Source organism: Microcaecilia unicolor, chromosome 1, assembly GCF_901765095.1.
Source record: "Microcaecilia unicolor chromosome 1, aMicUni1.1, whole genome shotgun sequence".
NCBI classification, from domain to species: domain Eukaryota; kingdom Metazoa; phylum Chordata; class Amphibia; order Gymnophiona; family Siphonopidae; genus Microcaecilia; species Microcaecilia unicolor.
The window spans coordinates 610,047,653-610,064,557 of NC_044031.1; the positions used below are offsets into that span (position 1 = coordinate 610,047,653).

The 16,905-nt window shown below is 42.5% G+C and overlaps 1 protein-coding gene across 1 annotated transcript in view; it reads left to right on the forward strand.

Annotated features, from left to right (window-relative positions):
• Positions 1-16,905, forward strand: part of ADGRB1 (adhesion G protein-coupled receptor B1) — a 474,869-nt gene that overhangs the window by 289,726 nt on the left and 168,238 nt on the right. Inside the window, exon 20 of the mRNA XM_030190012.1 lies at positions 4,000-4,126. Coding sequence (XP_030045872.1) covers positions 4,000-4,126 — 127 coding nt within the window. The remainder of the gene's footprint in view (positions 1-3,999; positions 4,127-16,905) is intronic.

The following is a 16,905-nucleotide window of genomic DNA, read 5'->3' on the forward strand; positions in this document are numbered from 1 at the left end:
GATTTACAGGAAGCTACATGCATAGAATATGACAATTTTCAAAACAATCTGAAATGTATGGGGCCAATATTCAGACCGTAGGAGGCAGCTCAGTTAACTCCCGGATACTCAATGCCAGACCATTTCAGATGACTGGCATCGAATATCTGGTTTATTTTTGGCTGGTTTAAACTTCACCATCAAAGCCAATATTCTGTGCTGGCTGGTTAAATTTATAGCTACCAAAGGTATCCTGCTATTTGAGTGGCCCGATTTGGCTGCCAATCTTAACCGGCAATGCGCTGAATATTCACGGATAGCTGATTAAGTGCTATTTAACCGGTCAGGAATTGTTCCTGGCTGCTTAAATAGTGCTGAATATCGGGGGAGGGAGGTATAATTTTGCTTTAAAGACTACCTTGGCAAACGTATATGCACACAGTTACACCTGCCATTGAACGCCGGAAGTTCTGCCATGAAAATGTACGCATGAAATTTTGTAAAATCTAAAAGTACATGTGTAAATAAACTCCGCCCAGGCCCTGTCCTGCCCTGAATATGAGTAAGAATGAGCACATACAGAGCATGCATGTGCATGTTTACCCACATATAGTTAACCCTTCGTTCCTCTTGCAAGAATCTTCAAGTAACTTAGGCACTGCAAGTTTCTCCCTAATAAAGTTCACAAGGGTTTAGAGCCAGCCAGAAAGTTCAATCTGTAGTCGTGGCTTCTGATGGTTATCTATAATTACCTCATGTGGTACTTCAATGCATTAGAGCAAGATTCTGCAAATTGTGCATGCAAAATCCGTTGTGCACAACTGCAAGGGAGTTGTGGAATTTGGAAGGGCATGGGTGAGTTAGGGGCATGCTGAGCACCTATGGACATAAACTAGTATTTTATAATGGAATTAGACAACTTTTAGACAATTACCACCATAGGGCTAGATTCTATATATGGGGCCTAAAATATTGGCCCTGAAAAAAACCCTCGTAAGTGGTATTCTATAAGCCATGCCTAAGATTTGGCACGGTTTATAGAATTAATGCTTAAGTAGAAAGGTTGTGCATAAATTTAGGTGTGGCCATTTGCACCAATGAGAACATGGTGCAAAGGTCCACACCTAAATTTATGTACAGAGCACCATTATTCTACAATTGCGAGTGTAACTCAAAACCACATCCCCGATCTGCTCTGAAATGTCCAGGACCCTCCCATTTCTGCGCCCCTTTTTTTGGACTGCGGATCCTGCGCCTAGCTTTACACGACTAATTCCCAATTAAATTTAATTAGTGCCAATAATAGCTTGTTAACAAGCCAATTATTGGCACTAATTGGCTCATTATTCTATTAAACTGTGCACAAATCTGCAACACGCCTACATTTGCTTGCACAATTTTTGGCGACCTCTATAAATCAGGTGCATCCTCTTTCTAAGGAGTGCCCACCCAACAACTTTGCTGTCTTGATGAAAAAAAATGGCCAAATGAAAATTAATTAAAGAAACATTCCCGGATATGACATGGGAAACGATATGAAGTAACATTTTCTGGCAGCCCATCCCTAATTAATAAAATTGTGGCTTCTACCATCTCTGCCTCCAGCTTTGGTTTCATCTGAGGGCCAATTCACTGTCTATTTGGTTAGCCTGTCTCCAGTGGTGATCCTTGATTAGCTGCTACCCGGGGCGGATCGCTGCTGCACACCTCCACCCGGGTGCAGCGGTGTCCTTCCCACCTGGTGCAGCACGACACCCCCCTGGCATATCACCCAAGCCCCCCCCCCCGGTGCATTCTTATCTGCTGGGAGCAGCTGTGGGGCTGTCGGTTCCGCTGGTTCCCTGCTCCCTCTGCCCCGGAACAGGAAGTAACCTGTTCCAGGGCAGAGGGAGCAGGGAACCAGCGGAGCCGACAGCCACACGGCTGCTTTCTGCACCCCTCCAGCGGCATGCACCTGGGGCAGACCGCCCCCACCGCCCCACCCTCGGTACACCACTACCTGTCCCTAATTGCCAGTGCTGACACATGCATGTGGCAGATTTTAAAATCTCACAGATATAAGAGGAACCAATTAACAAAAGGAGTGAAATAATGTTTTCTTCTAGGAGTGAAATAATGTTTTCTTCTGAATTTTTGAGGTTGTGGATGGTGGACACCAGGGAGGTTAGTGCACTTATCTCCTGACTCACTGGTGGAGATTTCAGGTTCAAACCAACAGGCAGCTGGCACATACTTATGCCTTGTAGCAGGAGCAAAAGCCGACATGGAAATTACTTAAAACAGTGGTTCTCAAACTTGTCTTGGGGGACCACCAGCCATTTGGGTTTTCAGGATATTCCTAATGAATATGCATGAGATAGATTTGCATATAATGAAGGAGACAGTCATGCAAATCTGCCTCATACATATCTATTTGGGATATCCTGAAAACCCAACTGGCTGGTGGTCCCCCAGGACAGGTTTGAGGTCTGCCTTAAAGTACGTGGGTATTCTCATTGTAAACTAGGAAATACACACATACATTTTCAGCCTGCCCAAACCACCCCCTCCTTTGAAATAAAATACACATGAATGCAATTTACACATGAAAATGTCCCTCTTCATACATGGAGATGCTTCTGAAATAGAGAGTTCAACCGGGACTGAAATTTCAACCATCCCCACTGGAATGTCCTCCATCCCCGCACGTTCCCTGCACTAAAATAACCATTTCATTTGATATAGGTTGGGATATGTTAATGTCAGGGAGGAGCAAGTTGGCTACTGTGGGGCATGGTCTGGGCTGTTTTTGGGCTAAATCTTTTTGTTGATTGCAGTTCTAGTTTGGAGTTGAAGTTTTGGTGGTACTTTCATTTGGGAGTCAATTTGCTCTTACCTTGTTCTTTCTTAGTCTGACCTTATGCAGTGCACAGACCAGTTTAAAAATAGCTAAACAGAGGAGGAGGGAAGTGATTCTGAGGGTCATTTTCCTCTATTTATTTATTGCATTTGTATCCCACATTTTCCCACCTATTTGCAGGCTCAATGTGGCATTTTGGTCCAGAACCTTGATAAAAAATAAAAAATAAGTTTCTCCATGTATTTTGTTATTAAGGCTCAATACCTGGTGGAACCATATTTGAATATTTATTGTTTTTGTTTGGAGGATTGTGCATGGTTCACTTTGAATAAATGGAAGCTTTGTCTTCACGTGATCCTTCAGGAAATGGGAGTATTTATGTCTCTTTTCTTATTTTAAAAAACATCTGTAATTTTGCAGAAGCACATTTTAATTGTTGATGGTATGAAAAATGTTATTACCTACTGACCTTTCCCCCTCCTTCCAAAGCATTCTTCCCTCATCCATTGATCAAACCCCTAGCACCTGGGTGGTCATTTTGTTTTGCTCTGTGAGTTTTCCTGATAAAGCCAAATCTCATGTACTTTTTGGTGTAGTCTGTGGTGGTGACCACTTCTCCAATCCTGCCATGCCATCCTGAAGCTTTCGGTTTCCCTGTGGTTGCAGCCAGGCAATCGCCCATCCAGGCAAAGTATTGTGCTGGGGCGATTGCCCTGGGGAAGGGGTGAACAAAACAAGTGCTTGTTATTTTCATTTGCATGCATTAAATGCAAGGATGGTGATGGATACTCCCCTTTTTATATGAGAGATTCAATCTATATTTAAATCTATGTCAATTGGCCTTTTGCTATTTTTCTTGCAAAAAAAAAAAAAAAAGTGTATGTGTTCATCTCCTGTCTGTGTGGATGTGTGTTTGTGTCTTGATGTGCTTTTGCACATTTCACTATGACGCGTCCAAATCTCCCTCCCCTCCCACCCAGCAACTCTCTTTTCCCTGTCTGGATTAAAAAAAAAAAAATCTTCAGCATTTCAACCCCATCCTTTCCTCTGATGTTTTCAGATTTTGCAATGGGTGTCGACTGCTTTGATTCTCACGGTGTGTGTTGATCTCCCCCCCCCCCCCTCACTTTTTCTTTACCTCCCCTCCCCTTGGTTTTCATTCTCCCCCTTCCCCCCCTTAGATCTTCTCAGCTTGGTGCTTGGTCCTTCCGAGGCTGCCGTACAGTCCCGGTCGATTCATTCCGAACTAAATGTTCCTGTGATCGGCTCTCCACCTTCGCCATTTTAGCCCAGCTCAGTTCAGACATGGTAAGTCCAAGCTGGAAAAAAATCAACAAGAAAATAGACAGAAATCATTAAACTGTGCTTCTTTTAATAAGGATTGACAGATCTGTGCAGTCCGGCTCTGGACAAGTGTTTGTTTTCTATGCTTTGATCTGCTGTGCAATAAGCTGATACATTATAAAGATGTTTGCATTGTGTTAAAGTGTAATATACCTCCCCCTCGCCCTCCCCTCTCCTGAAACATAGTAATTGGGAAGTAGTACCGACTGCATGCAGCAATCCGGAATGAAAATTTAATCTGCTCATTGACTAGCACCGATGCCCCCTCCCCCTTCCGCCCCCTTCAATTTCATAAGATGCTGTGACAGGCAGCTACAGAGGGGAAAATGGTTTGCTGGTCTTATTTCCATAATTATATCAGTGTGTTGATTTTCCCTCTTGTCCATTCGGCATTATTATTATTTAAGGTTTTGAAAAGATGATTTTGAAAAGCTGGAGTCCTTTTTGTTTTTTTTTCCTTGGTTAATGGCTGAAACTGTTTTGCTGGTGGGTCTGTCTTTTCTTTGTGAAGTTAGTGCCCTTTTTGGAAGGAAAAAAATAATGATACATGTTTGCAAAACGATGCTCATTTCTATAGAAAGGAGTGAATGCACTTTTAAAACAAGGACATAGATGTGTGTATATATCTGGTCTGATCTCTTATCCTGATCAGGTTGTGTAATATATATATATATATATATATATATATATATATATATATATATATATATATATATATATATATAACGTTTTGCAAAAACACACAGTGCTAGTTCTTTAGTTAAACTGTGCAACTGTTAAAATGCATTTTTGTTTTGCTTCAAAGGTATTTAAAACCTCCCCAGCTGGAAAATATTGGGAGGTTAATGATTTTTATTATGCAAAGACTCCCCACTTCTGTCTGTCTCAGCTTATCACTAGAAATAATAAAAGCACTTGTATTCCTGTTTTCCCAATGTATTTTGGGCTATTTACGTCTGCCATGTGAACTATAAAACTGAGAATTTTCAGAATTCGTGTTGCATGCTAATTGCAGACATCTGCTAGGGTGTTTTGATGACTTGGTTCCAGAATTTTTGTTCTAATTATATATTACTCAGTAAATACCCCTTAAGATGTGGAGAGAAAGCTGTTTTAATGATGAAGGTTAGTTATTATTAGAAACCCTAATGGATTTGGTCCACTAGTTACCATGGAAACAGCATCTGCACCCAAGTTGCTTACAGGCTCAGCAGTGCTGCTAGGCCTTACACAGGCCCTGGCTAAATCCTTAAATCAGTTTTTCCATCTGTGGTATTTCACTAGTAATTTCTGCTCCCGTCCTCCAGACTGGACTTCTGCTATGTTGCTTGGAAAGGGGCATGTGAAGGTAATGAACCTCAACATTTCGCATGTTGTGCTAATATGAAAGACAGTCCCTTGCATGAAGGTATAAATAGACTAGAGTAGGTACCCCTCTGGAAGTTTTGATATACAATGAGGCTCATTTTCGAAAGAAAAAAAAACATTAAAAAAGTGTCATAAAGCACCATTTGGACGTTTTTTTTTTCTTCTCAAAACGTCCAATTCAGTGTTTTTGAAATATATTGTGCAGATGTTTATGCAATTTGTATACAGTGTGTCCAAAGCACAAGGGGGGGGGGGGGGGGTGTCAGGGCGTTTGGAATGCGGGGTTTGGGCATTCCTAACACTTGGACATTTTACAAACATAATGGAACAAAACAAAAATAACTTTTCTTCTGTGATCTGCTGTACTTTTCTGCCATCTTTTTTCCCATCAGTTTTCAAAAGCCTCCTTGTCCCATTGTTGCAAAGCATTCCTACAACATAATGCCACAGCTACCATGCTTTCCTGTAGGGATGGTTTAGCAAGGAAATGTGCTGTTTGTTTTACGCTATCCATTATTACTTAACACTCAGACCAAACATTTCCCCTGTGGTTTCATCAGATCATCACATTTTCTTCCACATTTTCAGTGTCACCTAAATGCTTCTTTGCAAATTTCATATGGTACACGTGGAGGGTAATTTTATAAAATACATAATCAATACATAAATCTAGAATAATGGCATATGTGTGCATACATGTGCACACACACATGTAAATGCCAAAATTCTGCCTTTAAAGCACTTTTCTGTAAATATGCACATAGGGCTAGATTCTATATGGCATAAAAAAAAATCAGCGCTGAAAAGAGCGCTATTCTATAAGCTGTGCTTAAAGTTTGGTGCAGTTTATAGAATAGCGCTTACAGACGGGAATCGCCCCTAACTTTAGGCATGGTCATTTGCACCAACTGACAACAGCACAGAGAGGGTTCAAAGTACAGAACAAATTCCAAATAGCAAAAAAAAAAAAAAAAAAACCTAGAGTCTTCAAAATCGGGACACAATTCCTTTAATTGAATAGCTCAAACCTCAATCTTCTATGAATGACTCGACATGGGCCATGTTTCGGCGCACAGTACCTGTATCAGGGGTCAGCTGTGTTATGACTTCATAACAAAGGGACCGTCAGTGCTGTGAATATATGTGTTAGGGAGAAAGTCCTATCACCACATATTGCATTAATTAGATGTCATAACGCAGCTGATCCCTGATGCAGGCGCTGTGCACTGAAACATGGCCCGTGTTTGGTCATTCCTAGAAGATTAAGGTTTGACCTACACAGTTAAAGGAATTATGTCCTGATTTTGAAGGCTCTTGTTGCTTTTTTGTTGCCATTTGCACCAACTGAGCATGGTGTACAATTTTTGGCAACTTATATAGAATTAGGGGATATTGTACTTAGCGTGTAGTTTACAAGTAGGCATACACCTTGGTGGAGTTTGGGCAGAGCACGGGTGGGACTTACCCTTACACGCATTACTTATAGAACTTGGGGCCAATATTCAGACAACGGGAGGCATCCCGGCTAACTCCCGCAGTCAGTGGTCAGACCAGATAGTCAATTCCGGGCTGTTTCCAGTGACTGGCATTAAATATGTGGTTTATTTTGGGCTGGTTTAAATTTAACTGGACAAGCCAACTTTCAGTGCTGGCCTGTTAAGTTTATAGCGGCCAAAGATAGGCTTGTTATTTCGGCAGCCTGATTTGTCCACCATAGTTAGCTGGCGATGCGCTGAATATTAGCGAACAGCCGATTATAAAGTGTAATATATAACCGGTTAGCTGCTATGCATTGACCACCCGTGAATGTGCAGTGGGAGATAACTGGATATCTCCAGTTAAGCGTTATTTAACCATCCATGAGCCGTCCCTGGCCATTTAAATAGCGCTGAATATCAAGGGGCTTATGTTTTACATTGCCAGAACTTAGGTGCACAAACTTAGATGCCTAGGGTCTAATACTCAAAGGATTTATGCTCCTAACTGAGAGTTAGGCTCATAGGGGTAATATTCAGCTGACTGGGGTGAGCATTTTACTGACCGTCACTGGCATTATTCGTGGATATTAAATGCCAGGACATGTCTGTTCTTCGACATTGAATATCCAGTTTATGTAGTGCTGGCTAACACATAGCCAGTTAAGTGGACGTTCAGAGCTTAACTGACGTTGGGTTGCTGCATAAAGATAGGCCTGTGTTTTCTGTGGTTCCATTTATGCAGTTACCCTGGCCGGTTAAGCACTGAATATCGACACTCAACTAGTTAAGTGCTGACTCCACTCCTGGAATGCCCCCAAAATAGCTGTTTTTTCCCTTAGGCGTTAACCACTCATTTTCAGTGGCGATAACCAGTTAAGTGCCGCTGAAAATGAGCAGATAGCCCCAAACAAGTGATCTAACCAGTCAGTGGCTGTTTCTGGCCAGTTAAATCATTTTGAATATTGACCAGATAAACTGGCCTCTTTCAAAATTTGCTAGGGCTGGATGCATACATTTTTATTCAGAATGTCACTAAACTCTTAAATATATGAGCATAAAAAGTGGGTGGCAACAGGGATGGATTTAGGGCAGGTAAAAGAATTTAGGAGCGTAGAACTGATTTTCAGTACTAGGCTCAAGATTTAGCCTCCTAAATCTAGGCAAAAGAAGAGAGGGCCTGATAGTCAAAGGATTTATACTGCTAACTTTGAAAGTTGTGCTCATAAATTGGCCTCTTTGAAAATTTACTAGAGCTGGGTACATAAACATTTACTCAAAAATTTCACTAAATTCTTAAATTTAGGAGCATAAAAAGTGGTTGATAATGTGGGCAGATTAGGATGGGAAAAAGAAGTTAGAAGCTTAGCACTGATTTTCAGCACCAGGCTCAAAGTATCTGTCCATAAATCTAGTCAAACAAATGGCAGGCCTAAATTTATAAGCATAACTTTTAAGCTCCTAAATTACGAAGAATTTTCAGCTGAAAAGTTGTGCTCCTAAATTTGGCTGAAAATAAGGCACAAGTTTAAGAGGCTTACTTAGGAACATAAATTTAGGATCTCAGCATTTTGTGCCTAAAGTCAAGTGTGGTTTATAGAACAGTGCTTAAGCGCAGGGGTCACATCTACATTTAGGCGCATCCATTTCCACTAATGAAATTGTGGTACAAATACCAGTGCCTAAATTTAGGTACATACCCCAGGATTCTGTATATCGCGCCTTAATTTCCGTGCGGAAATCGAAGCATATTCTATAGTAGTTCATGTAACTTAATTGGTTAACTAGCTAATCAGCGCTATCAATTAGATGTTAACAAGCAATTAGCACTAATTGGCATTCATTAAGATTTGCATGCACAACTTTAAGGGGTATGTTTACTAAGGCACGCTAGCATTTATAACGTGCCTTTAAAGTTAAGGCACATTAAACGCTAATGCGCCAATACTTTCCTATACGCACATGAGCACTTGACACGCAACAACTGTTAACGCGTGTTAAAAACGCTAATGCGCCTATAGCACACCTTTGTAAACACAGGTCAAAGTGTATTCTGTAATGTGGTGAGCTTAAATTCTAAGTCGCATAGTTGAAAAGGGGGCATGGCCTTGGGAGGAGTATGGGCATTTCTAAAATGTATGCGCTTAGTTATAGAATACACCTGCTCTGAGCCTAATTTAAGCATTGGGATTTACACCAAGTAAAACATGGCATAAATGGTCATGACTAAATTTGGTCACGTGGAGAGGTGCTCAGAAATTAAAGCCTATTCTATAAAATATAAGCGTGCTTTAGAGAATACGCCTTGGCGTATTTTTATTCTGCACAGAATGTTTAGGTGTCATATATAGAATCTAGCCCATAGCCCCAGTTGCACGTGTAACTGAAATCCATGCCCACACTCCACCCCAAACTGCCCATGATCCTCCCATTGCCATGACCCTTTTAGCTGGATTTGCGTAAATTGTAGAAATGGATCACGTGCCTAAATTTACACACATCTTAATTGATTCCAATTAGCGCCAATAATTGCTTGTTAAAAAGCCAATTATTGGCACTCATTGGCTTGTTATTCAGTTAAGATGTGCATGTAATTTGCGTGCATATCTCGAGGCAAGTTTTATAGAATTAGGAGGATTATGTACAGGTACTTATTTTATATCTGGGTCAGTGGAGGTTTAAGTGACTTACCCAGAGTCACAAGGAGCTGTAATGGGAACTGAACCCAGTTTTCCTGGTTCTCAAGCCACTTCAGTAACCATTAGGCTACTCCTCCACTCAGGGATGCCAAGGGGGGGCAGAGGGGGCAAAATTCCCCAGGGCCTGGCCTCCAAGGGGGCCTGGCGCCCACCCAGCACTAGCATGACTCTCCTGTTCTTGTGCGCCACAGAGCAGAGTTATCACGCTATCACGTTAACTCTGCTTTTCTGGCCACAGGTCCTTCTTCCTGCCGTGTCCCTCCTCCATTGTGATGTACTTCCTGTTTGAACGCGGCAGGCAGAAGAACCTGTGCAGTGCAACAGAGCAGAGCTGGAGAGGAGACATGTAAGCAGGCCCGGAAGGGGGAGGGGTGCTTGCACACTAGGCTCGTATATTAGGCTTATAAATCTAGGCAAATGAATGTCAGGCCTAAATTTATAAGCATAACATATGCTTCTAAGTTAAGATGAATTTTCAGTTGAGAACTTGGGGTTCTAAATTTGGCTGAAAATAGGGCACATTTTTCTGATCTCTGCTTTCTTTAAGTATCAGGCCCATGGTTCTTTTGAAGGAATCTTAAGCCTCACAGTAACCTTTCTGAATTTTTCCCTTAAACCATTAGATTGGGTGACTCCTGATGCAAGCAACACTGCCAAAACACGGCCATGTCACAAACATTTGTAGTGGGTCGAGTTCTTGTGCCATGTATATCTGCAGCTGAGCAAGGTTATTTTGTGTATTGAGTAGTTGAACATTCTAAAAGACCTTTTATTAAAATACTAGGAAAAAAGGCCCATTTCTGACACAAATGCAACGGGCGCTAGCAAGGTTTTCCTCGGAGTGTGTATGTTTGAGAGAGTGTGTGTGTGAGAGTGACTGTGTGAGAGAGAGAGAGAGTGAATTTGTGTGTGACAGAGTGAGTGAGACTATGTGCGAGTGTGTGTCTGTGAGAGAGAGAGTGTGTGTGCCTGGGGCCCCTCCCTCCTCCCTCCCACCCACCCACCCAGTTCCAGTGTCCCCCCTTCCTCCATGTTCCAGGGTCGTCGTCGTCGTCCCTTCCCTCCCTCCCTCTGTGTTCCAGGGTCGCCCCCACCCTCCCTCCGTGTTCCAGGGTCGTCATCCCCCTCCCTCCGTGTTCCAGGGTCGTCTTCACCCCCTCCCCGTGTTCTAGGGTCGTCCCCACCCTCCTTCCTTGTTCCAGGGTCGTCGTCCGCTTGGTCCGCCCCGTTTTGTGCTGATTTGCTGCTCCCTGCATTGCGGCTCCTCCCCTCTCCCTTCTATTGGCCAATCTGATGTCTCTTCTCTTTTTTCTCCTTCCCCTGCTCCTTTCCTATTGGCCACTGATGATTTTTGTTCCTTCTCGACCCTCCCCTCCGAGTTCCAGACCCCACCTCCCTGACTCCTTCCTTCCACCTTGCAGACCCCATCCCTCCGATTTCCAGACTCCCCCTTGGAGTTCCTGAACCCTGGACCCCCTTGCTGTGACCATTCCCGCCGCCAACCCTCCCCCGCCTCCGTAGTCGATTCTGGTTGTGTCCGCCCCATTTTGTGCTGATTCGCTGCTCCCTGCATCGCTGCTCCTCCTCTCTCCCTTCTACTGGCCAATCTGATGTCTCTTCTCTTTTGGCTCCTTCCCCTGCTCCTTTCCTATTGGCCACTGATGATTTCTATTCCTTCTCTCTCCCGTCATCGATTGTGACTGGGTCTGGGCCGTTTTGTGCTGATTTGCTGCTCCCTGCATCGCGGCTCCTCCCCTCTCTCTTCTACTGGCCAATCTGATGTCTCCTTTTCTTTCTCGCCCGGGCTCACGTCATGCCTCCGACGTCATCTGATCTACACAGCCTAGCAGACCACCTCTCAATGCGCCACGGTCCCAGGCACAGAACATTGGAGTTGAGAATTATTATATAGGATCTTTACAGTATTAGCTTTTCTCCTTTGTTTTCTTCATCCTTATTTTGTCCACATACATGCGCTAACGTTGCCATTAGCACGTGACAAATTCAGAAGAGATCAACCACAAGAACGTGGAGGAACACTTTATCCCTACGAACATAGTGAGACACTAATCCAAGAGCATGGCAGACAGGCACTTCCAAAGGACATAAGGAAGACGTGATATTGATTATATGTAAGGATTTATTCAAAATACATCAAAAGACTTGACACAGCAGCTGTGTTTTCGGAGCACAAGTGCCTACCTCAGGAGTCTGAAAGTAAGATGTATATTGTTCATGTGAGAGAGAGAGTGTGTGTGCCTGGGGCCCCTCCCTCCTCCCTCCCACCCACCCACCCAGTTCCAGTGTCCCCCCTTCCTCCATGTTCCAGGGTCGTCGTCGTTGTCCCCTCCCTCCCTCCCTCCCTCCCTCTGTGTTCCAGGGTCATCCCCACCCGACAAAATAGCCCCGACAAAAAAGCCCTGAGAAAGCCGCCTTGTAACAAAATAACCCTCAACATTTCACACCCTAACAAAATAGCCCTTGACAAAATGGCCCCTCCCACAAAACAACCCTTGACAAAATAGCCCATACACAAAATAGCCCCCTAAGAAAAAATAACACATCACAAAAAATATAATAAACTACAACTGAAATCTTCACTGACAAAGACTCCTGCTAGCATTTAATTGCATAAAGCATATATAAATAAACAAAATTCTATAGCTACAGACTGGTATTCATGATCTGTTCTGCTATTTAAAGAAACTATTCTTCCATCAACATGCTAATTAAAAAAGCCAAACAATATTGTCATAATTTTCATAGTCTTATCAACTTTATCCTGTTTGGCAAGGTAAGATTATTAGGAAAAAAATGCAGTCCCATATTCTGGGCAGCCTGATCGGGCCCTTTCGTCAGGGGGGGGGGGGCTAACTTGTCAAGGGTTATATTGTGAGCAGGCCATTTTGACAGTGGCTGTTGTGTTGGGGGCTATTATGTCGGGAGCTTTTTTTGTTTGTAGCTTTTTTGTCGGGGCCATTTTGACCAGGTACCTTGTTCATCGAATCCTTTACACAATGCGAAGGAAAATGTTGTGAAGCAACAATCCATAGAAAACAGCTTTGACTCTAAAGAAAATCACAGAGATTAATCATCATACAGTGCCCTACTCTTGGATTGGTGCCATCGGCACATGGCCATTAAAAGAAATTACCATGTGAGTCACCTGTTTTGTAGGCAGTAAGAGCTGATGCAGTAGTCTTGTGCTAATCAGCACACGGTAATGTAGATGCACCAACTGATTAGCGCAGGAACACCCACTGTCTGTCCCCAGACAATCCCCTGCTAAGAAAAAATTGAAAATATTTTTAGTGCACAGCACATGCTGGTTTGACAGTTACCTCAGGATGCCTGAGTGCATCCTGCTGTACGCCATTTTAAGCTGTGGTAATCACGTGTTAGTGCTTACTGCAGGTTGGTAATAGAGCCCCTTTGAATTGTATTTTTAGACAGCAGAATGTGAAAAATGTGCAAAGGTATGAATACTTTTATAGGGCATTGTAGCTCATGTATTGCTAGCATGAGTCTATTACTGATTCAGCATAAGGATATTGGTCCCTCAGAACTTTGTTCTGGTATAAACAGGTACAATAACAAGTTGGTGCAATTTTACTCTATCTAACTATAAAATTGCACCAAACTCAGGGTTCCTTTTACTAAGCTGCGGGAAAAAGGGCCCTGTGTTAGTGGCAGAGGCCATTTTTCCTAAGCGCCAGGGCCCTTTTTACCATAGTGGGTAAAAAGCCCCCACAAAAAATGGCCGTGTGGTGGGGAGCTCTTAACAACACCCATTGAGGTGCTGGTAAGGACTCCCTTGGTAACCCGGTGGTAACTGGGTAGCGTGTGGTGATGCTCAATTACTGCTGGGTTAGCGTCACATTATTAAAAATATATTTTACGGCACGCTGGAACTGGCACGCACTTGAAGCAGAACTACCACCAGCGGCTGCGTTGAACCGGCAGCAGTTCCAATTTAGCGTGTAGTAAGCCCGCGTTGGGCTTACCAACGCTTTGTAAAAGGGCCCTTAAAGAAGGAAAATTGTTTTTTTTCCTATTAAGTTCCTATTTCTTCTATCAGCTGAGACAACACATATGGCCTGTCCAGTGCAACTTTTTTTCAGTGCAAAGTCACAGGTTTTCAAGATCTGCTGCCTCCTTGCTTTCCCATCTTGGGTGTCATGTTTTGTTCCCCTATTCTGATGTCACATTCTAAAGTCTGATGTGACTTACTGTCTCTTTATTATTTATCATTACTGTGCATATGTTACTGGTGTGTTTTTCTTTTTTTTTTGCTAGATACCTTGTACCTCTTTTATTCTGTGTCCACTGGTTAATGTCAGTTCTTAGGATGGATAAGCTTGGTTAATGGGAAGAATAATCTTATCACTAACAAGAGTGCAACTCCAGTTTTAGTTTCACAAGACAAGAAATTATTAGTATATTATGTTGCGTGCTATTCCTTTGATAGCTTGGGGAGCTTTTCTTACTGTAAAAATCTAGATCAGTGTATTGGCAAGATAGACTTGCAACAGGCCTCCTCAGATGGATCAAAAAATTCACTGATCGTGGGAGTGATCGTATCTGATGATCTTAAGTTAGCTATGTAGATAGAAAAAGCGAGAAGGATAAAGGCTGAGTGCATAGGAAAAGGAATGGCCAGAAAGAAAAAAGGAAGTGACGTGCCTCTGTTTAAGTCTCTGGTGAGACCTCATTTGGAGTACTGCGTATAATTCTGGACACCACACCTTCAGAAAGATATAAGTAGAATGCAATTGGTCTAGAGGGGGCTACTGAAATGATCAGTGGTCTTCATCATAAAGTATATGGGGACAGACTTTAAGACCTCAGTATGTATACTTGGGAAGAAATGTGGAAGGAGGGAGGTATGATACAAATATTTAAATGCCTCCATGACATAAGTACACAGGAGGTGAGTCTTTTTCATTTAAAACGAAGCTCTGGAATGAGGGGGTGTATGATAAAGATGAAAGAGGATAGATTCAGGAGTTATCTATGGAAATGCTTCTTTACAGAAGGGGTGGTGGATGTGTGGAATGGCCTTCCAGTAGCCGTGGTAGAGATGAAAACTATCTGAATTTGAGAACGCTTGGGATAAGTATATAGAATCTCTAAGGAAGATTAAGGAATTGAAGAAATTAGTAGTTGGTATGGATGGGCCAACTGAATAGGTCACATAGCCTGAATCTGCCTTCATTATTTCTGTTTGTATACTTTTGACCTCATCTGCCTCTACTGTTCTGGGCCACTCTTGAGCATCAGATCCTGGAATGGTGTTGTGAAATAAAATACATTCAAAGCACAAGAGGCTGGAGGTGTTACACCTAATCACACTGACCACCCTTCAACATCTTCTGTCCTTCTGTGACTGTTCTCTTGTGCTTGACTGCTTAAATATTTTAAATTTAAATGCTTTACTTTTTGTCTATTAGATTGTAAGCTCTTTGAGCAGGGACTGTCTTTCTTCTGTGTTTGTACAGCGCTGCGTACACTTTGTAGCGCTCTAGAAATGTTAAATAGTAGTAGTAGTAGTAGGTGTAGAAATATGTTCTTGAAGGCAAATCACGAAAAGAGTCAAAACCTGCAAGCAGAAGACAAAAATAGATTTTCCCTTTTCCACTGAGGTGATAAAAATATCAGTGCCATGGAAATCACATTCTGTCTTCTATCCAGACCATGTGTGAGATTATTTTAAGAAATTTCTGAGGATATTGTCCTGCTGTCCTGCTCTGTTTGGAATTGTTCATTCTGATGCTGTTTTGATAGGTTTGTGATGTAGAGCATCAGCAGAAAGCAGATTTTAGGATAAGCAGCATACAATCTGTTTTACTGTTCTGGGATGTTGTCAGGTACTTGTGATCTGGATTGGCCACTATTGGAAGTCTGTCCCAGTATGGCAATGTTTATGTTCTTAACTATCTAGGGTTGGAAGTGAGATCTTGTATAGGAGAATTAGTTCACTGCCTTTCATGACTTTGTTAAAAGAAGTCTTTTTTGATTCTGCCAATGATTTATGATACAAGTGAACCTTCAATGGGCAAATTAGATGGGTCATTATTACATTAAAAGCCATTCTGATCTTGATTTAGGTACTATACTGCTATAATGGCTCTTTGGTACACTGAATACTAATTCAAATCCGCATTGGCAGACTAAAACTTAGACATGACCTCTTATGTCATGTCAGTGGCAGATGTAAATGGTCACACCTTAGTGTGCAAAGTGATGCATGTAACTGATAGTATTCTATAAGTTACATGTCACTTGGTGCCACACCCATTATCTACCCATGCCCCTCCCACATTTACACCCATATTGTGCCAAGCAGGTGTGATTGACAGGAGACAGCATCATGTGACGAGGCTGAAGCTGTGTACACCCAAGGAAGTTTAATTGCCTCCCTACCACACAGCCGCCATCTTGATACATTTGAAATGCTTTACTTTGTATGGCATCAAGCTCCACTTACTGGCTTTAGGCTAGATAATGGGCCAAGCATGCTCTCACTGTCTCCTGACAACCAAACCTTCTTGTATTGTGCTGCCTGAGGAGCATTGGGCTCTTCCTGCTTCCTGTATGCTGCCCGAGTCTGGGATCCTGGAGCTGCTTTTCCAGCCCTCAGAGGGGTTGCTACTGTAGGGAGTTCCTGCCTATAGCCGCAGCTGTTCCTGGGCTGCCTTGCCTTCTCCCCTGGGGTTCTTCTCTGCTCCATCATTTCTACAGCTTGCTGCTTGAGGGGGGGGGGGGGTGTCTTCAGCTCCAGAAATACCCCCCACCCCCCTTTAAGACTGCTGGTGGGGGAAGATGGCCTTACTTCCACACTGTAGTTTTTATAGTTCCACTATATCTTTTTTGAGATGGGACTACCAGAGCTGCACACAATACACACAAGTACGGTTGTACCATAGATTTATGCAGAGGCATTATGATATTCTCCATTCCTATCCGAAGAATTCCTTTTTGTTAAAAAAATCTGCATTTATTTATGTTTTAACAAAGGAACAAAACATACATTACAAAAAAAGCTTAAAATAGTGTTGTGATTGGAAAGAATATACAGTAAATATTAACCCAGAAGGTATGCTATAACATCATTAAAACCAGGATGGCACAAAGCAGTAGCCTCATGTGGATACAATATCGTTAAGAAAAACACAAAGTAGGGATGGACAGATGGCCTTCC